Consider the following 27646-nt stretch of genomic DNA (forward strand, 5'->3'; position numbering starts at 1 on the left):
ATGTTGTATATTCGTTTTTTCTATCTTTTTTTGAGTAGCTATCAGTAGCTTTAAAATCTCATCTTTGAATCTTAGTGGTGCAAGGGATACAAAAAAAGGGTGATGTATTTTGAACATCTAAAATCTAAATGCATTGACATACTGTTTGCTCAACAAACTCATAGCAGTGTTGATATTGAATTTGACTGGAAACAAGAATGGGATGGGAGTTGGGTTCTGAGTCATAAAACCTCACTGAGTTCAGGAGTAGATTCTTTTCGCGAGAAACTTTCCGTCAGTTTCTATTGAAATAGACAATATGTAGGTAGGTATATGTACCTAGGAGGTTAGGCATGAAAATAGGAAGTTGACATTATTAAATGTGTATGCTCCAGTGTCTCCATATGATCTATGTGGGGTTTTTTTTTTTTTAGAAAGGTTAGCGAGTATGCTGTTAAGTTGTCCGTCAACAGATTACTTGATTTTAGGAGGTGACTTTAATTATACAGTTAATGATTTAGAAAGCAATCACTTGCATATGAATTTAAGGAGCATTATTCTTGACCTGAGATTTGGTCGATGTGTGGTGTTCTAAACATGGGAAAAAAAGCATTTTTCATGTATCGAGAATTACATTTCTTTAGCATAATTTTCTCTTATGGTAATCATTTAGATTTTTATGCAATTTGTGTCTGGTGGGCTTTTCTGATCATATTATGATCGTAGCAAATGTGTTTATAAATAGATAAAACCTAAGAGTGCCTACTGGCATTTTAATACAGTTTTATTAAATCATAGTTGTTTTTAAAAACAAGGATTTTCCTTTTTTGGTTATCAATGGAAAAATATTAAATGTCTGTTTACTTCTTTGCAGAGACAGAGGGATATTGATAAAACAAAAACTCAGCAGTTCTGTAATCAATACACACATAATGTCACAAGAGACATGACAGTCAGGCTATAATTCCATCAAATGATCAAACTGAAAGGCTCAACCAGGAACTGGAATCAGCCCTCTGTTGCATCTCCTGCAGCGTTGTTGGTGATGCACCTTAGGAGCAAACCTTCTGCTGACGTTTCCATTTAAAGCAGTCGAGAACGTTGGTTCGACTACAGGACTAGCTTTGCTTTTACAGAAAATAGAACTCAGAAACTTTTCTCTACACACCTCTACACTAGTTTATCTCATGACTTTGAATCCCCCTGAAGATACTGACAGTGAAGCACGTACATAATACTCCAGCCTTTCAACTCTGAGCTTATTTAGTTCTATTAATACACTGAAATCTCATTTGTGTCATGAAGAAAGTCTTTAATCAAACAGAATTCAAAGATCAGAAACATTTCATATATGGAGTTAAACATGAATCATTGTTTCAACAATATATTTATTGTTGTCATAAACAGACAAGAAGACAACAACAAACTGCTCCTCCCATTCAACACATGTCAGTCCATATCCCAGCAAACTAAATCATCTCCATTTACACACATCAAACAGAAACATGAATCACTTGTAATGATTAGAAACTTGATAGAATTTCAAATCTAGTTTGGGGAGTCATTCAGTGAGAAACAGTGAAATGATTTTCCATGTGAAAAGGTGGACAGCAGAAACAGAAAGAAACAGTGAGAACTAAAAGAGAAACAAAGAGCTTTGGAACAACGAGGCAGCAGGAGGACAGCTGCAGTTTAACAGCTTCAATTCACTGACAGGAAACAACATTAGAAATATCATCATCCTCAACTCATCTGCTCCACTGACACTGACACCTTCAAGGGACACACCTTCACTTCATCATCAGTGTTGATGTACTTTGGGATATAGAGCAGACTTGATTCTACGAAGAGCACAAAATCAGCTTCTAAGTGAAAGGATAAGACAGGACCATTTCACTATAGATGCCCTCCAGAGCAAGATTAGCCAGACTCTGCAGGAACTGGAAACCCTTCTGCCCTCTTCAATTTTAGAAGATGTTTACAAGTTTGTGGACAAGCTCATCGGGCCCAACACTCTAAAGGAAAAGAAAGACAACAGAGGAAATTCCACACCTTGCTTCCAAAAACACTCACTCCTCAGTCTGAATCTACACAACTCAGAGAAGAACACACACCTGAGGACAGTCAGGAAAAATGGGTGAAGAACTTTTCAGACCAGAATCTCACTGAACCTGAAAAGAAAGTGTTAGCCAAAGGGCTCAATTTTGCCATTTCTCCGCAACAGTTGCCCATAGTGGACCTCATCACAGCCACAGAAACGGCCATACGGATTAATAAATTATCACAGACAGAAGCAGAACAGATCAAGATGAAAGTCTCAGCCACCCTCTCCAGTGCGAAAGTCCCTCCGTCTAACCTCACATTACAAGAAAAGAAGGCCGTCGCTTCCCTGAGCAAAGACCATAACATCATTATATTACCAGCTGATAAGGGAAGGTGCACCGTGGTCCTAAACACTACGGATTACCACACAAAGATCACTACTCTCCTCGGTGACAACAATACCTACGAAGCCTTAAAGCGAGACCCCACAAGCAGCTACAAAAAAAAAGTTATAGCTTGCCTTCAGGACCTTGAAAGGGACAAAATCATTGACCGCCTTACATATCACCGCCTTTACCCAGGGGATGCCATACCCTTCATTTACGGACTTCCTAAGATCCACAAAGAAGGTGTCCCAATTAGACTCATTGTCAGTAGCATAAACTCAGCCACTTACAACATTTCGAAACACCTTGCTACTATCCTAGCACCTCTTGTGGGGAACACCCCACACCACATCAAGAACTCCACCGACTTCACCAACAAGGTCCAGAAACTTACCCTGGATCCAGATGAAACCATGGTGTCCTTTGATGTAGTCTCTCTCTTCACTTGCATACCCACCACGGAGGCAGTGGAGACTGTCAGAAAACGACTACAAGAAGACAGCTCCTTGGAAGACAGGACCAGATCTGCACACTGTTAGACCTCTGCCTCACCACTACATATTTCAAATACAACGAGGGTTTCTACAGACAAAAACATGGCTGCGCCATAGGCTCCCCCGTGTCACCTATTGTAGCCAACCTTTACATGGTAGTGTAAAGGTTGCTTTACATGGAAGTGGAAAGAAAGGCTCTTGAAGACGACACCTGGGTCAAAATCAAAGCACAAGAATCCTTCACTGCGCACATTAACGCCATGGATAAAAACATCAAGTTCACCAGGGAAGACACTAAGGATAACTGTTTGCCTTTCCTGGACTGCGCTGTGCACATTGAAGAGAATGACAACCTCAACATCGAAGTTTACCGGAAGCCCACACACACGGACCAGTACCTCCTCTTTGACTCCCATCACCCTCTGGAACACAAACTTGGAGTAATTAGGACCCTACACCACCGGGCAGAACATGTTCCCTCTAAGCCTGAAGGGAAAAAGAAGGAACACACACATGTAAAGGAAGCACTTAAAACATGCAGTTATCCTAACTGGGAGTTTATAAAGTCAGCAAAGAGGCACAGAGAAGAAGATCAGACACCAGCGAGGGAAGATAAGAAAGACAGACGCAACAACATTGTGTGGTGGATTTTTGTGTGATATGTATAACTATGTAACTATATACACTATATATCTATGTGCACTGAACATATATATTTTAACTTTCATGTGGAGTCTTAAGCACAAGACATTTTTGCTTCACCGAGGTTTATTAAGTTGGTACAGTAACAGGGCAGTTAATGTAAGGGGAGCGTTCTCTTGAATAATTTACTTAATAATTAATTAATTTAACATCTTTAATGCAGCACAACCAAAACAGTAACATTGTAACAGAGATCCTGATCACATCACGATAAAATACCATACAAAATAAACACACACACACACACACACACACACACACACACACACACACACACACACACACTTTGAACCCACACTGAAGTGTTTTTAAGCATGTAACCTGTGTATTATATGTTATAAGATTGTGCCACTTGCTGTATAAGATTTAATAATTAGGATTAATGTGTGACCTTTGACCGTGTCATGACCTATTGTGATAAGCCAGAGCAAGGGGTACTCAGAGTCCTGACTGGCCTTTGGCCAAGACCTTGGCTGCTACCTGACCCCAGCAGCTGTGCTGGGCATGTGGGAAAGTTACCCAGCAGCAGGGGGCGGGGATACTGGTCCCTATATTAGGGGACCAGAGGACGCCCCCAGAGCTCTTTTTCCTCCTGCTGCTGCTTCCTGTCCGTCTCTGTGTTGCTCTGCTGTCTGTGCTTAAGGCTGTACACCCCGGGGTTTTGCTTTGCTTGCTTTCTGCTATGTAATTCTCTTGCTAAATGTCTGTATGTAGTTTTCCTGCTGTTCATATGATTCAGTGTATTAAACTCTGTTCCAAGAATTCTACTCTTTTACAGAGCATCTTTTTGAGTTTCTTGATTTTAATTGGATTTGGATCTCCACATCGTTGGTGGAAGAAGGTTATCAGGATGGCTTCAAAATTTGCGACCACAATTGTCATCCCTTATGTAGCCGGTGTATCAGAGAAACTCAGGAGAGTTTTCTCCAAGCACGACATCCCAGTGTACTTCAGACCCAGCAACACACTCAGACACAAACTGGTTCACCCGAAAGACAAAACTCCAAAACACAGACTGAACAACGTGGTGTATGCTGTACAGTGCAGCGAGGAATGCCCAGACCTCTACATTCGAGAGACCAAACAGCCACTTCACAAGCGCATGGCACAACATAGAAGAGCCACCTCCACAGGACAAGACTCAGCAGTTCATCTGCATCTAAAGGTCAAAGGTCACTCTTTCAAGGATGCCAACGTTCACATTTTGGACAGAGAGGACAGATGGTTTGAAAGAGGAGTGAAAGAAGCCATTTACGTCCACTGTGAGCGACCATCTTTGAACAGAGGCGGTGGTTTACGACACCAACTGTCTGCCATCTATAATCCAGTTTTGAGTTCCCTCCCCAGACGCCTTAACGCCCACTCACATTCTGGGCCATCTGACCTCAGGAAATCACATGATAGGGTTTCAGGTTTCACAATGAGTTCACCCGAAACTCTGGCTGATTGTGACCCACACCCGTTTTCACACCTTGGCTCATGTGATTAGGTAGAGGATCATCAGGGGGTCCTTTGTCCCTCTTGGAGGGAAACTCCCACTGGGTTTAAATCTGGGACTCTCCACCATTTGACCCTTAGAACTGAAGAAGCTTCTCAGATGAGAGGTGAAACGTCTTCAAGCAACTTAAAGAAGTCCAGACGCTTTTCTTTCCAAGCTCCTTAGACAATCGTAGCATAAACAAATCACTCACTCACTCACTCACCCCCTCCCTCCTGGCTCATAGCTTCTTATTCTTCTTGGTTGGCGACCAATATTAAGGCGCATTACCGCCCCCTGGCTCACAGTTCAGTGGGCATTTAGATGAGAAAATATATATTTGACACATTTGAGGAAAATACTAATAAAATAAAATAAAAATAAATAAAATAAATGTTCCCTTTAGAATTTCTTTTGCTCTTTTTTGTTCTATAAAAATAGTTGTTTTTCTTTTTCAATCACTCATCTTAGCAGTAGGATATACTTGAAAAGGGAAACAAATTAAGTTTTAATAAAACTGTAAATTTTTTGCACTCTCTGGTCAACTGACTCAGTGACTCAAATGACTCAAAAAACCCGATTCACTTTGGTGAGTCACTCATTCAAACGTGATTCAGTAAAAAGAATCAAATTTACCATCACTACCACTGACGTGTGTCATAACATGCAGCATGTAGTGACACACACAGGAATATGAGTGTAAATGCAGCCTGCCATGTACAGATGTGCTCATGTGTTCTGGTTTAACAGCAGATTTCTCCATATGCTGAGAAATTCCTGTCCCTGTCCCACAAACAGTGAACGATATAAAGTGGCTTGCAAAAGTATTCGGCCCCCTTGAACTTTTCCACATTTTGTCACATTACAGCCACAAACATGAATCAATTTTATTGGAATTCCACGTGAAAGACCAATACAAAGTGGTGTACACGTGAGAAGTGGAATGAAAATCATACATGATTCCAAACATTTTTTACAAATAAATAACTGCAAAGTGTGGTGTGCGTAATTATTCAGCCCCCTGAGTCAATACTTTGTAGAACCACCTTTTGCTGCAATTACAGCTGCCAGTCTTTTAGGGTATGTCTCTACCAGCTTTGCACATCTACAGACTGAAATTCTTTCCCATTCTTCTTTGCAAAACAGCTCCAGCTCAGTCAGATTAGATGGACAGTGTTTGTGAACAGCAGTTTTCAGCTCTTGCCACAGCTCTATGGCAGCTGGGATAGGCTCCATCGCCGCCCTTGACCCTGAAAAGGATAAGTGGAAGCAAATGGATGGATGGAACTTTATTTATGAAGCGCCTCAAACAAAGTGTTGAACAGCTATTTGAAGGTAAAAAAAAAAAAAAGATGAATCAACAAAAATAGTACAGAAACAATACAGTTTAAAAAGACAAAGGGGGACAGCGATAAGAACCACTAAACATGTTAGGCATAGAATTAAGACACGTTGGATGGGGTGAAGAAATGGGTTTTTAACTTAGCTTTGAAAACCTCTACAGAGCATGCCTGTTCCAAAAAGATGGGGCATGAAAAGAAAAAGCAGGCTCCCTAATAGTTTTTCTTTTGGCTTTAGGAACCTTTAGAAGACAAGTGCCCTGAGATCGGAAAGCACGGGAAGGAACATCGAGGTCCGAAAGGTCAGAAAGATATGTTAAAGGATTATAGGTGAGCAAGAAGACCTTAAAATCTGCTCAAACCTAAATGATCAAGGAACTGACCTCCCAGCCCATTGTTCCTTCAGTGGGCTGGTTTCAGTCATTATGCAAATGTACTGTTTATAAGGTTTGGGGAAACCTGCAGTCAGCTGAGACTGAAGAAGTCACTTGGATGAGTGACGAAACGTTTCTCCCACAAAACGCTACGTCCAGATGAACAGAATCAACTTTTGGAGATACACACAACAGCAATTAAAAAACCTGAATACTGGTCAGTTTTTCAATTGGTATACTGCGTGTCACTGTGATTACAAAAATAAATATTCAGTTTGTATGTACTCAATTTCCATATCTTTAAAAGATGTATGCACATTCTATGTCATTCATCCAAATGACATCTTCAGTTGCACATTATCAGAATCAGAATACTTTATTAATCCTGAAGGAAATTATAGGTTACAGCAGGCAGCACGCTAATGGCGCATGCGCACTTACAAAGGAACCTTGTGACCAAACTTTACACAAGCATCACATTGGAAAGACATGTCAGAGAGGTAGGCTGATAGGAAAAAACAACAAAAATACATAACATGAGGTGAGAGGAAGAGAAAAAACTCCACTCAGACTGAGCTCCTAATGGGAGAACAGTTTGATAACAGAAAAAAAGACCACAGCACAAAAAGCACATGACTGTCACCATAGAAACACAAGACAGACAACAGGGGTAGATAAGGGTAATAGAGAGCCGGTGTAGACAGTGCATCCGGTCCTGAAGCATGTCTGCGCTGGTCCACTCGACCAGCCATTTGCCCCGGGAGGGAACAAGCATCGAAGGCGTTTGGAAAGGGAGGGGTATCAGTGTATCCGTGTGTGTCCACAGTTCAGCTGAGACAGTGTTCTTCGCCCTGCCAGGCTAAGTAAACAGTCTTCCAGCCAACCCAGGTGGCCTTGCATAGAATGGGAAGATCAGACTCAACACAGTTGTTATCAGGGTGAGAATTATAGATGCATAAATAATAACATTTGTTTAAATCTATTGCAAAGTTGGCAAAAAGGTTTGTACAACCTTGTGACAGGATAAAGTGTGTGAAACATGATACTTGACCTTGATCTTGGCTTAGTCCATCTCCTAACAATTAATTGCAAGCCTTCACAACCACAGACTGGTGTGCTTCATTTTTGTTTTGTCCTCTCTGAGCAAATGTCAAGCATAGTGTTGGAACTCACCGCTTCAGGATTACAGACAACTTGACATCAACCAAACAACAGCAAATAATCTTTTAAATCTTACTTTACTGACCCTTTTCTTTTGTTTCAAAATTTCAGGATGTGTGGTTCAGCTCTTGCAGAACTCATAGGCCAGCAGCTGGAATCTGGAGGAGTGTCTACGCAATGTCAGGAAAAGGCTTCATTCTATCAGGAAGAAGAATTCAGCACCAAAGGACCCCCTAGAAAATGTTCATCTTGCCTGGTACGAGAAGATAGATTTGTTTGTGCTTTTTGCAACAATCTAAGGTCTGTTGATGCCTGCTTCAATAGATGAATCCCAGGACATGAATCAAATATGATGAAATTAATGAGGGCTCATTTAGCGATGGAAGAGTAAAATGTTACTCATAAAGGTGCATGAAATGATCTGAGAGGGAGACTACCTCTTGCCAGGTGTTCATGTATGTTAAGTACTGAAAAAAATCATCAGTTCATTAGCTTTTTTAAAGTTAAAACTTTTTATATGTAATCTGTTCTAAAAACAAAGCTGCCTTTACATAACATGTCTTCATGTGTACTAACATGTACATGTGCTGTAACCAAAGACTGATTTGAGGTAATGGATATAATATAATGAATTATATACTTTTTTTTAACTTGCATTTTACTTTCAGTGATATATTTTGTATGATTATGCTGTCTCTCTTCTATGTATCATATGGCAATAAACAAATTTTTTTAGAAAATCTGTTTTGAATCTAGTTTTTATAAGCTGAATTTTATAGTAAGTAGAAATCTTAACCCAAACGTTAATGGTAATAAAACCCATGTGATGGGTTCTGAGTTTCGACCCAATTTTTGGTAACCTCAGCTTTAAACATTGGTCAATTTAACCCAATTTTTGGATAGTTATCCTATTCCAGTGTGCTGGATCAAATCAGTAACCCAACCCTGTTAAGTTGAAACAACCCAGCATTGGCTCGGTCCGTATTTGACCCAGCACTGGGTTACAAATTGGGTCATTTTTAACCCAGCATTTTAGGGTGTATGGTCACTCCTCCTCTGTGATTTCACCCTCTATGAACTTTCACTTAAAAAATGCTCACAAAATAATAACTACACCCAATAAAGAATCCCACAAAACAATAAATGTGTCCTTTCTCTTGGCTCTTGGCAGACAGATCTTTCACCCTCTCCTCCCTTATTTCTCCTGCTTGGCTTCTATGTCCTTGTCTAGCCTCGTCTAACTCTAACCCTCAGACACTCACCCATCCCGACGAGAAGCCTGGGCTCGGGAGAGCCTGACTGATACTCTATGGAGGACACTGAACGACATCTATCTATTCAGAACCATGACAACAGAGTTCTGGCTGATCCGACCTCGGACCTGGCTTATGGAAACACAAAGATGCAGTTACAGCTGTTCAAAACCCCCACAAGGCTGGCTGACATGATTGACGATGGACTAGCCGTGAGTACTCAGACTCTGTTTATTGAACGCAATATGGATAAGATCTTAGAGAAGCTCACAGCTCTGCAACAGGAATTGAGAGACTTGGTGACCAGTTGTGGACATTAGACCAACTGGTAAATTGAATGCAGTTGTTCGCATTACCCAAACAACCATCTCATGTGGCTCCAGAACAATAAATTCTTCTCCTTGATAACAAGACTGTGTTTGGACTCTCTGCTCCTATCCTTCAAGGACACCTGCACAGCTGGAGGACTGTTGACCTTTGCTTAACTGGGTGAAAGAATAATCTCTCTCAAGTTGAACACGGGATACACACACACATATGCATGTACACCTTCGATGCTTGCTACCTACCCAATGAAGACAGTGGGTCTCCGTCCAGCGCCGGAGGATGGTGCAGGACACGATGACTGTTGCCTACACCAGATCATTCCTTACCCCATTCCTCCCCCTGTTGCATGTCACGTCCTTTTACATGGTGTAAGATGTGAAGATTCATGTGCTTTTTGTGCTGAGGTGTTTTTTTTTTTACTATGTATGTTATGGTCAGAAGGGGTCCGGTTTCACTTCAGGTAACATCTTTGCATGTGACAAATAAAAGGAATGATTGAATGATTTATTAATTGATTGGGCAGGGAGCACAAGGAACAGGACCTCAATAGACTTTGAAAGCGGGAAGTAGAAACAGGTCGGCACAACCAATCACAGAAGAGGACAGAGATGGCTGGGCAGACAATCACAAACGAGAGAAAAAAAACAGGAAGTCACATCAAGGCACAACTCATCTGTAAAAAAAACATTAAATCACCAAATGATAAATAACTAACACAGGGAGGCAGCCGGTTCACTATCATTAGATAACTATGAATCCTGTGAATATGACCCAGTAGATAATTCAGGGTTCAATGTGGGTGAGCATCCAGGTGTTGACATCTAATCATCTGATGTCCACCCACAGCTTATTTCTCTCTCTCTATCTGACTCACCTGATTTAAATTTTCTTTGTTATTCTTAACATAAAGAATTCACATCACATTTAAATTTTCAGCCACACATGGATATAATTCACTTCATGTTTAACTCAGTTTATGCTTCAGGGCTGGTCCACTGTCTGGTCCAGGGCAAGGAGAAGCTCCGAGTCTTGGAGTACTCTGCGGCGTTGTAGTTGTGGCAGCCAGTGGTCTCCACGTCTGCTGCTTCTGCTTTGTCTCCGCCAGCAGTCCCTGCACCTGCTGGCCCGGCTACACTGTCCCCCGCAGTTCCATCAGTCATGACTCCCCCATTGTCACTTGCCGCCCCTTCAATCACGACTCCCCATGTACAGTACGACCGGGGCCTGCCAAGCTACGTACAGTTTGTAAGCTTTGTTTAATTGCTGCATTTCCTGATTTCTTAGTATATTGATATTCTACAGTTTTGTTTCATATCTAGTACAGTTCTTTGTTTAAGTTTATTTTATTTCCCTTAAGTCTCTGCTTTATTCATGAAATAAACATGTTTATAGCCGCTTCAAAAATACTTTGGGCTGTGGAGCTGATCTGTCACAGTCCTTTATTAATTTCTGTTGCTTCTAGTCTTTTTTTCTGCTCAAGCTCTCTGTGTTCGCTGTTGGTCTTCACGTCTCTGTGTGAGTTATGTCATTTGGTGATTTCCTGTTTATTCTTTAAAGATTAGTTTTCTCATGTGTTGTGCTGTGATGTGAATTCCTGTTGTTATTTCCTTCCTTTGTGATTGTCTGCTCCGCCCTCTTTGTTCTCTCTGTGATTGGCTGAGCTCACCTGTTTCTAGTTCCTACCTCCAAAGTCTGCCAAGGTCCCACTACTCATGCTCCCTGTGCAGACATTTGTTTTGGGAGATTCTTTATTGAGTGTAGCTATTATTTTGGGAGCATTTATTAAGTGACAGTGGCATGTACTGTGTGCAGGATTGGAGGACCCAAAGTGCAGGCGGGCAGAACACATTTTATGGGATGATGGAGATCACGACACAGACCAAGGAAATCACAGGGCTTCAATACAAAGAGGGATCAATCAGGGAACTAGAAAGCGAAAATTTCAGAAGAAATTTTATGTGTGCCTATGCCGCTGCTAATCTGTGTAGTTTGCCATTCTTACGGCTGCTTAGGGCAAAACTCAGAAGAGCAGCCATTCTCCACCATGAACTATGGTAAAAACAAACACCGCTCACACTTCACAGATGACAGCTTACAGTTTTGTGTAAAGATGAAGTTGCTTTGTACAGCCCCGATTTGCAGACGCTGTGCACAGAGGTTCATGAGCAGAAGTCCCCATTGTAGCACGGCAGACCCGACAATGTTTGCACGAACACGCTTTGAAGCATTACGTTATGGACCACTTTTCACACATGGTTGGTGTACCCACACAACCGGCTGTAGCTCTTCAACTTACACACACCCAAAAAACAGCCGAGAGAGCACAGACAACGCCCGAGAGGCGTGATTGCAGATGCCGCTCAGGTGGGTCCACCTCCCCTGCAGCGGCACTGCAGACCACGCCCCGCCACACACATCAAACACGTAAAATAAATATTTATGCACTTTCGCATTCACTTTTTGTCTTTTGTTATTTTTACACAGTGTTCTGAATGATGAGCAATGGTCTACAGCCAATCTTGTGTATTATTATACAAACTTTGGTTGTAAGATTCAGATAACTATTTAATAAAAGCTAAATATTTTATATGAGAGTAAGAAAGAAAAGTATCTCTTTGTGTCCACCTTTCTCTGTTAATGGCCTACCTGGCCCCCTGGCAAAAGCTTTGCTAGATCCGCCCCTGCACAGTTACCAGCTGTCAGCTACACAAAAAAAGGAGCTTGGTGTTTACAGGGAGTGCAGAATTATTAGGCAAATCAGTATTTTGTCCACATCATCCTCTTCATGCATGTTGTCTTACTCCAAGCTGTATAGGCTCGAAAGCCTACTACCAATTAAGCATATTAGGTGATGTGCATCTCTGTAATGAGAAGGGGTGTGGTCTAATGACATCAACACCCTATATCAGGTGTGCATAACTATTAGGCAACTTCCTTTCCTTTGGCAAAATGGGTCAAAAGAAGGACTTGACAGGCTCAGAAAAGTCAAAAATAGTGAGATATCTTGCAGAGGCATGCAGCAGTCTTAAAATTGCAAAGCTTCTGAAGCGTGATCATCGAACAATCAAGCGTTTCATTCAAAATAGTCAACAGGGTCTCAAGAAGCGTGTGGAAAAACCAAGGCGCAAAATAACTGCCCATGAACTGAGAAAAGTCAAGCGTGCAGCTGCCAAGATGCCACTTGCCACCAGTTTGGCCATATTTCAGAGCTGCAACATCACTGGAGTGCCCAAAAGCACAAGGTGTGCAATACTCAGAGACATGGCCAAGGTAAGAAAGGCTGAAAGACGACCACCACTGAACAAGACACACAAGCTGAAACATCAAGACTGGGCCAAGAAATATCTCAAGACTGATTTTTCTAAGGTTTTATGGACTGATGAAATGAGAGTGAGTCTTGATGGGCCAGATGGATGGGCCCGTGGCTGGATTGGTAAAGGGCAGAGAGCTCCAGTCCCACTCAGACGCCAGCAAGGTGGAGGTGGAGTACTGGTTTGGGCTGGTATCATCAAAGATGAGCTTGTGGGGCCTTTTCGGGTTGAGGATGGAGTCAAGCTCAACTCCCAGTCCTACTGCCAGTTTCTGGAAGACACCTTCTTCAAGCAGTGGTACAGGAAGAAGTCTGCATCCTTCAAGAAAAACGTGATTTTCATGCAGGACAATGCTCCATCACACACGTCCAAGTACTCCACAGCGTGGCTGGCAAGAAAGGGTATAAAAGAAGAAAAACTAATGACATGGCCTCCTTGTTCACCTGATCTGAACCCCATTGAGAACCTGTGGTCCATCATCAAATGTGAGATTTACAAGGAGGGAAAACAGTACACCTCTCTGAACAGTGTCTGGGAGGCTGTGGTTGCTGCTGCACGCAATGTTGATGGTGAACAGATCAAAACACTGACAGAATCCATGGATGGCAGGCTTTTGAGTGTCCTTGCAAAGAAAGGTGGCTATATTGGTCGCTGATTTGTTTTTTTTTGTTTTTTTGAATGTCAGAAATGTATATTTGTGAATGTGGAGATGTTATATTGGTTTCACTGGTAAAAATAAATAATTGAAATGGGTATATATTTGTTTTTTGTTAAGTTGCCTAATAATTATGCACAGTAATAGTCACCTGCACACACAGATATCCCCCTAAAATAGCTAAAACTAAACACAAACTAAAAACTACTTCCGAAAACATTCAGCTTTGATATTAATGTGTTTTTTGGGCTCATTGAGAACATGGTTGTTGTTCAATAATAAAATTATTCCTCAAAAATACAACTTGCCTAATAATTCTGCACTCCCTGTATGAGAGTAAGAAAGAAAAGTATATCTTTGTGTCCACCTTTCTCTGTTAATGCCCTACCTGGCCCCCTGGCAAAAGCTTTGCTAGATCCGCCCCTGCACAGTTACCAGCTGTCAGCTAAATAAAAAAAGGAGCTTGGTGTTTATTTCTCTCAGAAACAGTTCATAACTTCCCTTCAACTCATTCATGTCACCTAAAAAAAAGGTAAACCTGTTTCTCCATCACCAGTTCAGCTCTGATGATTCAGTAAGGTCATCTCCTGGTTTCGACCAGCCGCTTCTACAGCTGTGGCTCCAGCAAACATCAGCTGATACTAGAAATTAAAATCAAATGAATTCTAACAATAGCTGATCAAGCTTAAACGTGCTGCTGTTGTTTAGCGCGATAAACAAACAAGAGAGAAAAGCCGATCATTGATCAGTTTCATGACTGAAGTTTGAACAGGCGAGAGAATGACAGGGGAGGCTGTCATAAACTCCATCGTGCTAGCTACCACGCAGTACGAGTTATTATAACTGATTGTAAAAAGTCAGCACAACAAAAATAAACTACACCTAAACTCGGTTTATATCTGACCCAAATAGAGTGCAGGTCATAACTTCTTACCTGAAATTCAGTTCACCTCACGCTCCGACGATTGTAAAACGGCAGCCGCCTGCTTCTCCTGCCTTCGGTTTCCCTGATCCACGATCTACCACCGGTCGATCGGCGGTCGCCTCGCCGCCTCGTTCCCCACATGTTCTTTCTGACACACACCGGTGGATAGCTGCCCTCGGTTGTAGCTCCGCGTCAGCGACTACCAAACAACTCAGTTATTTTTTCCACATCGACCAGCATCTGGACAATCCACCGCCTTTCACTGTTTGTACCGTTACTAAAAAAAAACCCTCATCGGCTCATAAAAACGAAAAATAAGTCCAGCTATGACCCTGAGTCAAAAAGACAGCCAGCTCGGGTTAGCTAGCTACCTGTCTAGCTCTTTGCAGGCACCGAAAACATCAGAGCTAATATGGGATGTCTTGGTAACACGAGCAGATATTTGAAGTTTACATCTGGCCAATCCACCACCTTTCACTGTTTATACCGTTACTAAAATGAATAAATAAATAAATCATCGGTCCATATAAACGAAAAATAAGTCCAGCTAAAACACATACTGTCGGCGAGCGACCGGGTGCTGACACGAGTTTCACCCGCCTCAATATAAGCCAAGCCTGGGTGCTTTTTCACGAAGGGTCGCTAGCGGTGCTAGCTAACTATGCTAGCGGCACTAGCTAGCTAGCCGGCTATCAGCAACACATAAGAGAACTGCTGCTAAATAAACTACACCTAAACTCGGTTTATATCTGACCCAAATAGAGTGCAGGTCATAACTTCTTACCTGAAATTCAGTTCACCTCACGCTCCTGCCTTCGCTTTCCCTGATCCACGATTGAAACGACAGAGAGAGTCCCCTCGCTATCCATTTGCAGCCAAGTGCGGCAGCTAGCTAGGTAGCCGGCTAGCTGTCAGGCAGGACCGACGTCGTCAGAGCACTGTCGCTAAATATGGGATGTCTTGATAAAACAAGCAGATATTTGAAGTTTACACACCTACATTCTCGCCTGAAAATATCTTAAAAGTTTATTTTGTGACCTAGAAACACGAATAAAAGACATATAAAACGAAGTGGTGGCCGCCATTGTTCACTCTGTAGAGGCGTGCTATGAATTGTGGGATATGGAGTTTTCAACACAAGGATAAATCTTTTCGGCTGTACTACTCCCGGTATACCACTAGAGAGAGCCAAGACACCACAAATGAAGTCTGTTTATTTGGCGCCAAAAGATGAATTGGCCTAAATTTGTACTAAAATATTAATATTTAAAAAACTATAAAAGTCATAAACACCAAAAGTCACAACATAATAGTCCAGCTCCAGCCGCACAAAATGATCTAACATATGTAATCCTAATGTCAAAACTGTTTGGCAGAGGAGCGCGGGAAAATTTTCACTAAAATATTAATATTTAAAAAACTATAAAATTCATAAACACCAAAAGTCATAGCACACCATTCCAGATCCGGCCGCACAAAATGAGGTAACATATATGAAGCTTGTCTCAAAACTGCGGGGCGTGATACGTGCCGAAATTTAGGCGGAAGATGGAGAATAATAATAATAAGAATAACTAGAAAGCGAAAATTTCAGAAGAAATTTTATGTGTGCCTATGCCGCTGCTAATCACTGTAGTTGCCATTCATACGGCTACAGACAGCAAAACTCAGAAGAGCAGCCATTCTCCACCATGAACTATGGTAAAAACAAACACCGCTCACGCTTCACAGATGACAGCTTACAGTTTTGTGTAAAGATGAAGTTACTTCGTACAGCGCCGATTTGCAGACGCTGTGCACACAGGTTCATGAGCAGAAGTCCCATTGTACCACGGCAGACCCGACAATGTTTGCATGAACACGCTTTGAAGCATTACATTATAGACCACTTTTCACACATGCATTCACTTTTTGTTTTTTGTTATTTCTACACAGTGTTCTGAATTATGAACAATGGTCTACAGCCAATCTTGTGTATTATTATACAAACTTTGGTTGTGAGATTCAGATAACTATTTAATAAAAGCTAAATATTTTATATGAGAGTAAGAAAGAAAAGTATATCTTTATGTCCACCTTTCTCTGTTAATGCCCTACCTGGCCCCCTGGCAAAAGCTTTGCTAGATCCGCCCCTGCACAGTTACCAGCTGTCAGCTACACAAAAAAATGAGCTTGGTGTTTGTCTCTCAGAAACAGTTCATAACTTCCCTTCAACTCATTCATGTCACCTAAGGGTAAACCTGTTTCTCCATCACCTGTTCAGCTCTGATGATTCAGTAAGGATATCTGGTTTGGAACAGCCGTTTTTACAGCTGTGGCTGCAGCAAACATCAGCTGATACTAGAAATTAAAAGCAAATGAATTCTAACAACAGCTGATCAAGCTTAAACGTGCTGCTGTTGTTTAGCGCGATAAACAAACAAGAGAGAAAAGCCGATCATTGATCAGTTTCATGACTGAAGTTTCAACAGGCGAGAGAATGACAGGGGAGGCTTCGTAACGACAGAATAAATCGTAATATTTTCTCTGAATGTGGCACGATTCCGTTTGTACGGCAACTCTACGAACTAACCATTATGAATAAAATAAAGTCCAACGTCAGTAACTTAGCGCGCACACAGCTGTATATAAACTCCCGTCGTGCTAGCTAGCACGCAGTACGATTGTAAAAAGTCAGCACAACGAAAATAAACTACACCTAAACTCTGTTTATATCTGACCCAAATAGAGTGCAGTTCATAACTTCTTACCTGAAATTCAGTTCACCTCACGCTCCTGCCTTCGCTTTCCCTGATCCATGATTGACCACCGCGTTAGCAATCGCCTGCCCGGCCTCATATGTCTCGTTGGCGGCATGTCCTTTCTGTCACACACCGGTGGATAGCTGCCCTCTGTTGTAGCTCCACCACCAAACAACTCAGTTATTTTTTCCACATCGACCAGCATCATCGGCCCATATAAACGAAAAATAAGTCCAGCTAAGACACAGACCCTTGCCGAGCGATCGGGCGATTAAACAAATTTTAGCCACCTCACTATCAGCCAAGCCTGGGTGGTTTTTCACGAAGGGTCGCTAGCCGCGCTAGCTAGCTAAGCTAGCGGCGCTAGCTAGCTAGCCAGCCGGCTATCAGCAACACGTAAGAGAACTGTTGCTAAATAAACTACACCTAAACTCGGTTTATATCTGACCCAAATAGAGTGCAGGTCATAACTTCTTACCTGAAATTCAGTTCACCTCACGCTCCTGCCTTCGCTTTCCGTGATCCACGATTGACCTCCGCGTTAGCAAACACCAGACGATCGGCGGTAGCCTCACCGCCTTGTATGTCTCGTTCGCGGCATGTCCTTTCTGTCACACACCGGTGGATAGCTGCCCTCTGTTGTAGCTCCACCACCAAACAACTCAGTTATTTTTTCCACATCGACCAGCATCATCGGCCCATATAAACGAAAAATAAGTCCAGCTAAGACACAGACCCTTGCCGAGCGATCAGGCGATTAAACAAATTTTAGCCACCTCACTATCAGCCAAGCCTGGGTGGTTTTTCACGAAGGGGCGCTAGCTAGCTAAGCTAGCGGCGCTAGCTAGCTAGCCGGCTATCAGCAACACTTAAGAGAATTGTCGCTAATATGGGATGTCTTGATAAAACGAGCAGATATTTGAAGTTTACACACCTACATTCTCGCCTGAAAATATCTTAAAAGTGTATTTTGTGACCTAGAAACACGAATAAAAGACATATAAAACGAAGTGGTGTCCGCCATTGTTTGACTCGGTAGAGGCATGCTATGAATTGTGGGATATGTAGTTTTCACCAAGCATGGCACTCTTTAGGCCGTACTACTCCCGGTATACCACTAGAGAGAGCCAACACACCACAAATGAAGTCTGTTTCTATGGTGCCAAAAGCAGAATCTTTCTCAGGAGCCTAGAAATTGGCCTAAATTTGCACTAAAATCTAAATATTTCAAAAACTATAAAAGTTATAAACACCAAAAGTCACACCATACTAGCCCAGCTCCAGCCGCACAAAATGATGTAACATATGTACCCCTATTGTCAAAACTGTTTGGCAGAGGAGCGCGGGAAAATTTTCACTAAAATATTAATATTTAAAAAACTATAATAGTCATAAACACCAAAAGTCATAGCACACCATTCCAGATCCAGCCGCACAAAATGAGGTAACATATATGAAGCTTTTCTCAAAACTGCGGGGCGTGATACGTGCCGAAATTTAGGCGGAAGATGGAGAATAATAATAATAATAATAATAAGAATAATAAATCCGACGAATAGTAATATGTGTGCCTCTTTCCATAGGCACACATAATAAATCCGACGAATAGTAATATGTGTGCCTCTTGGCATAGGCACACATAATGAGAGACAGGAGGGAAACATAGCTGGGACAAATCAGATCTAACAAGACAAGCAAAACCAGGCAGTATCCCAATTCAGGGTCTGCAGCCTTAAAGGCCGATTACATCACAGCGTCGTGACGAAGGCTGTCCCAATTCAAAGGCTGCTCGAAATACAGCCTCAAATGCAGCCTTCATTTCCCCGGATTTGAAGGATGTGGCGGTGTAGACTTCGTGGCCCACCATATCCCACAATTCATAGTGCGGCGGTGGGTGTGGGTGTTGCCGGAAAAAATGGCGGACGGCTGAAGAGTAGTAAAAGTAAGTACTGAATATTATGTCATTTATTTATGTGCAAATGTTTAATAATGAACAGAAACATTACTGTTGGTCACATGTCGTCAAAGTTATGTGACATTAGCGATGTTTGTACTTTGTGCGTTAACGGGATTTTAAAGCCTATACTTTAAAATATACGACGGTCAATACTCGACTTTAATCTTACAGAGAATGTGATGATTTTATGGATAATTAAAGTCAGTCATATATCCACAAACACAACAAGCTGAAAGTCAGTGATGCTGTTCGGTTTGCAGTCCTGAATATGACGGCACAAGCAGGATTCACTGCACTGTTAATGTTAGCTATGTTATATTGCTGCCTCTGTTCGGTGGTGTCGAGCCAAACGGACTTTAACGTGTGTTTGAACGAGCTGACGGTTCACTCGTTAAGCTGAAAGAAAGATGCTTTAATCACAGGAGTCACACATGTGTCCACTGGACCATCTGGGAACTCTTCTTGTTTAGCACTCGTAATAACACAAACACTAAATCCTCCTTCTCTTGTGCTGTTTTGTAGCAGTGTATACACCTGAGACTGTCACCTGTCTGTCTGTCCTGCACTCTCTCTCTGTTTCTTTCTCTCTGATTGAGGAATAAAAGTGTCATGAACCGGCTGTGTGGAGGCAGGTGAGGACCCAAACGCAAAACTCACAGAAACAGAAGATGAACTCAAAAACGCTGCTTTATTGCAGGTCTTACAAAGTAACAGAACTAAACTGGGTAAACTAAACTGAGGACCGAGGGAACACAGAGACACACAGGTTTGGGGAGGAGACATTGACGATGCGACACTGAACAGAGAAAGACATGCACATAAATACACAGAGGGTTAACGAGGGAAGTGGGAGCACACGGGGAACACAGCTGACACAGATAATCATAACGAGACATGGCAGGGGTAAACAACACTGACGGGAGACTATCAAAGTAAAACAGGAAGTACGCAGAGGTGCAGACAGGAGGAGAGAGGACGGGGAGAACACAGGCATAGCGGGCTGGGGAAACATGGAATAAAACACAAGGAGGGGACACGGGGGTTCACAGATACAGAGGGGCACACAGAGGGTAACCAAATAAGGAACATTTTAACTGAACGACCCAGGAACTAATGCCTAAATAAAGAGAAAAATACAAAATGCACAAAAACTAAGAATACTGGGCCAACATGGCCCAGGACCATGACAAAAAGTATGAACATGTATTTATAAGTTACATTTGTGTTTGAATCCTGCAGCTTATCACACATTTGATTTCCATGTGTGACGAGTGCAAGTCTCCAGAGTGAGGACAGACTGAGGGACCCACTGCTGCACATCATCTGTGAGGCTTTGCACCCCTGATGATCCACCAGGACAAACTCAGCAGTGTGTGAGGAAGAGGAGGAGGAAGAGCCAGCAGCAGCTGACAGATGGAGAGAATAGACAGACTGTTCCCTGTTTGTGAAGGACTGCTAGGAAAGTTTAACATAACTAATTGTCTGTCCTGAATCAGTCTTGTTAGGTAATGTTCAAATAATGTTATCATTCCAGTGTCTTCAGTGTGGGAGAAAGTACTCAGGGCCTTCAAGTTACACACTATGAAAGGCAGCAACAAGTTTAATATTCAGAAACCTAAAGTATGTATCAGCAGCAGAATGGAGCTAAAAATAAATGTTTGTTTCAGTTCTATGAAGCTTTGAGTATTTTGGATTAGTAGTACTGCTGTGTTTGTTGCATCATATTGCTGTAATTGTTTATATGCTTTATATATTCTGAGGTAAGTTGATCTATAGTGTTACATCATATTCTATAAGGATGTTATGTGTTTGTTTACTTTCTACCCAGTTTGACCCATTTAGCAGAAGTCAGCCTGTTTAAGGCTCTGATATCTATTCTGTATGACTTAAAGCAGTTATGACATGGTCTGATTTTCTCACCCAATAAAGGAATATTTAATATATCAGTCTGATCTTCAGTCTATCAGAAACAGTTATCACAGCTTGTACATTTTCTTTCTACACATGTATGTAAGCATTGAGTCAAATTTAGTAATGTCAACATATTAAAAGAACAATACTTGTCTCCTATATATGATACATCTATATATACGCTATCAAAGATACTTGTCTTAGAGTGAAGATTTAAGGTGATAGGAAATATAAATACGCGCAACTTGAAGCTTTACTGAAGCCCAGTATTTGACACAGAGTTCGAGTTTACTGCTGTAATAACCACTAATGATTAATATAATAACTATATTATTGGCCATATTACATTTACATTACCAAAGTGATATGACTTTAGTCTCATGAACAACATTAGCTAACTAATCTTAAAATGACTGTTCAGTACAGAAATGAAGCCCAACAATCATGTTTTACAATCCTGTGGTCTCAGCCTCACATACTTATTAAATCAAAGCTCATGTAGAAACAAATGAATAAAATATGTTCTCCTTCATTTCTGTCAAACGAAGCTGTATGAAATGTTTCCAGCTGTTAGTATCATGGTTGCTAGGCAACCTGGGCAGCGCGACGGAGGCCAGACCGCCCCATTTCACAAGCCTGCACGCCTCGCACTTCTCCTTAGCGGTCTTTGAGTATGCGGCCCTTGAGGATTGTTAAGGCTGCGTACTTTAAGTCTGCAGACCCTGAATTGGGATACAGCCCCAGACACTGTACACAGGGCAGGAACTATCAAAATAAAACAGGAAACACACAACAGACACAGAGGCACGGGCTTGACATTGAACAAAAGGAACACAGGAACAAAACCTAAGAACTAGAAATCACAGAACAAAGGACTAAAACTAGAAATACAAAACTAAATAATAGAAACACTAAGTCACCAACTATAGACAAAATCAAAACTGTCACCAGACCCAGGTACCCTAACAGACAGTTCCTCGAGGGTGAAATAACAGAAGAGGACTGACCATCCTACCTGTGCTGGAAACAAAACCTTGTTCGAGCTAGTCACAACTGGTAACAATTAAAATCTTAGTTCTGCAGTGCATAGTATACTGAAAGTCTAGTTTTCTTCTTTTTTTTTTTTCCTGCTGTGCCACATTAGGGCAGCAGATTTTGCCTGGGGTTAGCTTCTGTTCCTGGGGATAAAGGTTGGCTGTGCTCCCTTACCTTCTCAAGGTAAGCTATGTTAGCCTTGTTATGCATGCTTTTAAGTACATTTTAAGGTTCGTGGGATTTTTGTACCTTTAGAAATGTCCTACATATTTTATCTCGTTCCACCACAGAGTTATATTCAAAGTAAAACCAAACTGGACTCTGATGCAGATGAGTTGACTCATGGATCTACAGGGTGGGCCATTTACATGGATACACCGTAATAACATGGGAATGGTTGGTGATATTAAAGTCATGTTTGTGGCACATTAGCATATGTGAGGGGGCAAACTCCTCAAGATGGGTGGTGACCATGATGGCCATTTAGGAGTCGGCCATCTTGGATACAACTTTTGTTTTTTCAATAGGAAGAGGGCCATGTGACACATCAAACTTATTGGTAATGTCACAAGAAAAACAACGGTGTGCTTGGTTTCAACGTAACTTTATTCTTTCATGAGTTATTTACAAGTTTCGCTTTATTCACAGCCATTGACATGTCGAAGAGGTTATGTGAGGAGCGGATCGAAATTGTCATTGACTGGGTCATTGCAACAGATTTCAATGCAAGACACCCTACGAGACCACCCATCTCCCATGCTACAGTTAGCAAACTGCTTGCTAAGTTTCCTGAAACTGGTTCAGTGTTGGATTTGCCAAAATGTGGACGCAAGAAAACTGTCACTAATGAAGAAACATCAGTGGCTGTCCTAGCTTCATTCAGCAAGAGCCCACAGTGTAGCAGTCGCCGCATGTCACTGGAGAGTGGCATTAGTCGAACATCCCTTAGGCAGATATTAGCTACTCACAAATGGCACCCTTACAAACTCCAGTTACTGCAGCATCTCAACGAGGATGACCCAGATCGGCACACAGAATTTGCAGTATGGGCAAAACAAAAATTGGAACAGGACCCTCAGTTCACGCAGAAGATTTTGTTCAGTGATGAGGCAAACTTTTATGTGAATGGTGAAGTTAACAAACAAAACCACCGCTATTGGTCTGACACTAACCCACATTGGATGGATCCCTCCAAGACTGTTGGAACAACAAAAGTGATGGTTTGGTGTGGTATATGGGGTACAACGATAGTGGGTCCATTCTTCATCAATGGAAACCTCAAGTCCACTGGATATTTGAAATTGCTACATGATGATGTGTTGCCCTCTTTATGCACTGAAGCTGGCATGTTCCCTGAGTTTTTCCAGCAAGATGGTGCACCACCACATTATAGTGGTCCACCGACCATTCCTAGATGAACATTTTCCTGGAAAGTGGATTGGTCGTCGTGGGCCAGTTGAATGGCCCCCAAGGTCTCCCAATCTGACCCCCTTAGACTTTTATCTTTGGGGTCATCTGAAGGCAATTGTCTATGGTGTGAATATACGAGATGTGCAGCACCTGGAGCTACGGATACTGGATGCCTGTGCTGGCATTTCTCCTGCGGTGTTGCTATCAGTGTGTGAAGAGTGGGAGAAGAGGGTTGCATTGACAATCCAATACAATGGGCAGCACATTGAACACAAAGTTACGTTGAAACCAAGCACACCATTGTTTTTCTTGTGACATTACCAATAAGTTTTATGTGTCACATGGCCCTCTTTCTATTGAAAAAACAAAAGTTGCATCCAAGATGGCCGACTTCTAAATGGCCAACATGGACACCACCCATCTTGAGGAGTTTGCTCCCTCACATATACTAATGTGCCATAAACAGAACTTTAATATCACCAACAGTTCCCATGTTATTACGGTGTATCCATGTAAATGGCCCACCCTGTAGATCCATGAGTCAACTCATCAGAGTCCAGTTTGGGTTTACTCTGAATATAACTCTGTGGTGGAACGAGATAAAATATGTAGGACATTTCTAAAGGGAAAAAATCCCATGAACCTTAAAATGTACTTGAAAAGCTTGCATAACAAGGCTAACGTAGCTTACCTTGAGAAGGTAAGGGAGCACAGCCAACCTTTATCCCCAGGAACAGAAGCTAACCCCAGGCAAAGCAACATAATGCATCCCGAGATAGCATACAGCTTCTTCAGAATTGAAGGCGAGCAGATGATACCAATGTTTCTTAGGATGAGCAAAGAGCTGCTGGAGAGGGCCGAGATAAAATGTGGATGGAGTCTGAATCGGAGGAGTCGGACACAGAATGTGAGGAAAGTGGGTGAGTGGGTGAGTGTTGTTATAGGAGCAAACACATTGTTATTGTTGTTTTCTTTATATTTATATAAACCGCTGCATTAATAAACAGCATTTGCAGCTATAATGTTAGAGTTACCTATTGATTTTTCTGATTCATATATAGAAGACATCTAATTCCTCTCATTTACCCCATCTAGTGCAGATAGTAAATATGCTGCAGAAAGGCTGGAAATGGAAGCTAACTGTACCTAGGTTCACTATGGCTGTCTCCAAATTCACGGGCTGCATCCTTCGAATGACCTCATTTGCAAATGAGGGATAGAGAAAGAATCTGGCATCTGTGTGCAAAAAGGGTTCTGCTTTTTGCAATGATAGATGCAGAAAACTGGCAACTCGGTGGTAGGAAGCCTGCTGCATTTTGCAAATGATGGCTAGAAAAAGAACCTGGCATCCCAGTGGCGAGCAATCAGATTTCCTTCATAACTGGATTTAGCAGAGAGAAGATAACTGAATAGATCGACGTACAACACGTTGGACAAGAAGACTGCTCAAAGTTTCACGGGACGGCTGGGGGTATTTGGTCTCTGTTTGGGTTTCTTGTATTGCCTAAGGGAAATCCGATGAAGCAGAGCTGTATGGTTCTTTGTCTGATGTGCTGACTGACAAGAGGGTAATTAAAAGCAAATGGAATAATGAGTAAAATTATATTACTCTTGTAAGATAAGCTGTTTTAAGGACCTTCTTGAGAAGTGTTCGCACCAAAACAAGAACAAACTGCTTGTAGAACTGGGGGGTCACTTACGTATACATAAGAACTGGAAGTGGTGTGTTTGGCGGTGTGGTCCCGCTACTGGAATTCAGATAGTTTATCTCCAATTTATCAAATGGGATTGGAAATATCAGAAACATTTCATATATGGAGTTAAACATGAATCATTGTTTCAACAATATATTTATTGTTGTCATAAACAGACAAGAAGACAACAACAAACTGCTCCTCCCATTCAACACATGTCAGTCCATATCCCAGCAAACTAAATCATCTCCATTTACACACATCAAATAGAAACATGAATCACTTGTAATGATGAGAAACCTGATAGAATTTCAAATCTAGTTTGGGGAGTCATTCAGTGAGAAACAGTGAAATGATTTTCCATGTGAAAAGGTGGACAGCAGAAACAGAAAGAAACAGTGAGAACTAAAAGAGAAACAAAGAGCTTTGGAACAACGAGGCAGCAGGAGGACAGCTGCAGTTTAACAGCTTCAATTCACTGACAGGAAACAACATTAGAAACATCATCATCCTCAACTCATCTGCTCCACTGACACTGACACCTTCAAGGGACACACCTTCACTTCATCATCAGTGTTGATGTATGGAAACATCCTGTGAGTGAAAGTGTGTCTGAAGGTGTGTATGTGTGTGTTAGTATCAGGATCAGAGAACGACAGCTTTCCTCTGTTCCAGTTCAGATTCACTCTGATCCTCTGGAACTTCTTCTCAACTGTGAGGTCAGTGGATCCAGCTGATGGTGAATGTGTGTAGTACATACCTAAACTGCACCCTATTATCCATAATCCAGACTGTATGTCTCCCTTCCTCTGCACAGACTCTGCTAACACCCCCAGTCCCCACCATGTACTGTCTCCAACATGAACATCCCAGCTGTGAGTCCCTGAATTAAAGCCCTCAGAACCCAGGACTGAGAAGATTAATCCATTAAACCTCTCTGGATTATCAGGAAGCTGTTGCCTCTTTCCTTCTCTAACATTAGTCAGATCTTCGGACAGGATGAGGTTTGGATCAGAAGTGTTTGGGTCCAGAATGAGAGGAGTGTAGGAGACCATGTCCTTCATGTTGTTCCAGATGTTGAAGGTCAGGTTGCCCAGGTGTTTGGCCTGGTCTATCAGAGCTCCTGAGGGCAGCTGTGGATCATCCAGCAGGGGGCAGCGCTGGACTCTTTCCACTGCAGCCTTGTAGTTGTGCAGGAATGAGACGTCTTCAGCTCTCAGCTCCTCCTCTGTGGCTCTGACTGTGTCTGAAAGAGCTGCTATCTCTCTGCTCAGAGCCTCCATCTTCTCCTTCATCATCCCACTCTTCTGCTCCTCTTCCTCCCTCAGTGCAGCCAGCCTGTCCTCCTCTTCCTCTGCTAGAAAATGGTGAAGCTTCTTAAACTGCTCCTTAATCTGCCTCTCTGTGTGTCGGGCCTGGACCTTAATGTGTTCTGCTGTTTGATCAAACTTCACTTGAACTTCTTCATAAATCTTTAACTTCTCCTTTAAGGGCTCCAGAGTTTCCTGAAGTTCCTTCTTTTGTTGTCGTGCAACTTCATCGATGGGTCTGAATCTGTGCTTGGTGTGTTTTTCAGAGTCTCTGCAGATGAGGCACACTGGCTGCTGATGGTCCAGACAGAAGAGTTTGAGTTTCTCAGAGTGCAGACTGCAGAGAGCCTCTGAAGCTCTCTGATCTCTCTCCTGTAAGAACGACTCACAAAATTTCTTCAAAGCCAGGTTTAAAGGTGGATCATACACTGATATTTTATTGCAAACTGGACACTCGTGTGTTGGTCTCTCTCTCCACCATCTCTTCAGACAGTCTTTACAGAAGCTGTGGCTACATGACAGAAGAACAGGATCTCTGAAGACCTCCCAACAGACCGGACAGCAGAGATCCTCCTCTGATCTGGAAGCCATTGAGTCTGTGAGTGAAGCTGAAAACAGCAGACAGGAAGTACAGTCAGTCCTGGCTCCCCTCCCTCCTCTACGACCTTCACTGAAACTTCCTTTGAGTCGTGTTTTTGCTCAAACTCACATTCAGTGTGTGGAGCGTCAGCAGCTTGAAGCAGCAGTGTTGGAGTTTTCCACTTTTCTCTCCTGTAGCTGGACTCACTCAGAGGAAGCTGCTAGTTTGGTCTGAACTCAGTCTGATCGTCTGTGCGTCTCTCTTTACTGAAGAAGAAGAACATCCTGTTTCCTGGTTTGTCGCATTCAAGTGATGTGAGGGAGCCTCTTTCCACTTCCTTTTATAGATGTGTGAGTATGACAGCAGAGCGCAGATGTTTACCACAAGTCAGGAAACAAAACCTTTTTTGAATCTTATATAGGTTCCCAGCAGCCGGAGTGTAATGCAGTCACACAAACACATGTGGTGTTAAGATGGATTCACTTTGTTACCCAGTTATAAAAGTGAAATGGATTGTATACGTGTTTCATTGGCTCCTCTCACTGAAGAACCAGCTGTTACTATAATATCAGCTAGTTTTC

General features: G+C 42.1%; 1 protein-coding gene across 1 annotated transcript; it reads right to left on the reverse strand.

Annotated features, from left to right (window-relative positions):
* Positions 1-1633: 1633 nt before the first annotated feature.
* On the reverse strand, positions 1634-26319 carry LOC109200265 (nuclear factor 7, ovary). The gene is made up of 2 exons (XM_019355775.2): positions 25757-26319; positions 1634-1791 (listed from the first exon to the last, which is right to left on the reverse strand). Exons 1-2 carry the CDS (start codon positions 26237-26239, stop codon positions 1723-1725), a joined length of 552 nt encoding a protein of 183 aa, XP_019211320.1. The 5' UTR covers positions 26240-26319; the 3' UTR covers positions 1634-1722.
* Between the last annotated feature and the right edge of the window lie 1327 nt (positions 26320-27646).

The sequence above is a fragment of the Oreochromis niloticus genome, linkage group LG3 (assembly GCF_001858045.2).
Source record: "Oreochromis niloticus isolate F11D_XX linkage group LG3, O_niloticus_UMD_NMBU, whole genome shotgun sequence".
NCBI classification, from domain to species: Eukaryota; Metazoa; Chordata; class Actinopteri; order Cichliformes; family Cichlidae; genus Oreochromis; species Oreochromis niloticus.

Bases quoted from the DNA above. Each gene is read 5' to 3' on its own strand.
- LOC109200265 (XM_019355775.2), bottom strand. From the start codon at position 26,239: ATGAAGGACATGGTCTCCTACACTCCTCTCATTCTGGACCCAAACACT. The intron at 1,792-25,756 runs ATCAACACTGAT...ATCCCAAAGTAC, and splicing joins CTCACAGGATGTTTCCATAC to ATCAACACTGATGATGAAGT.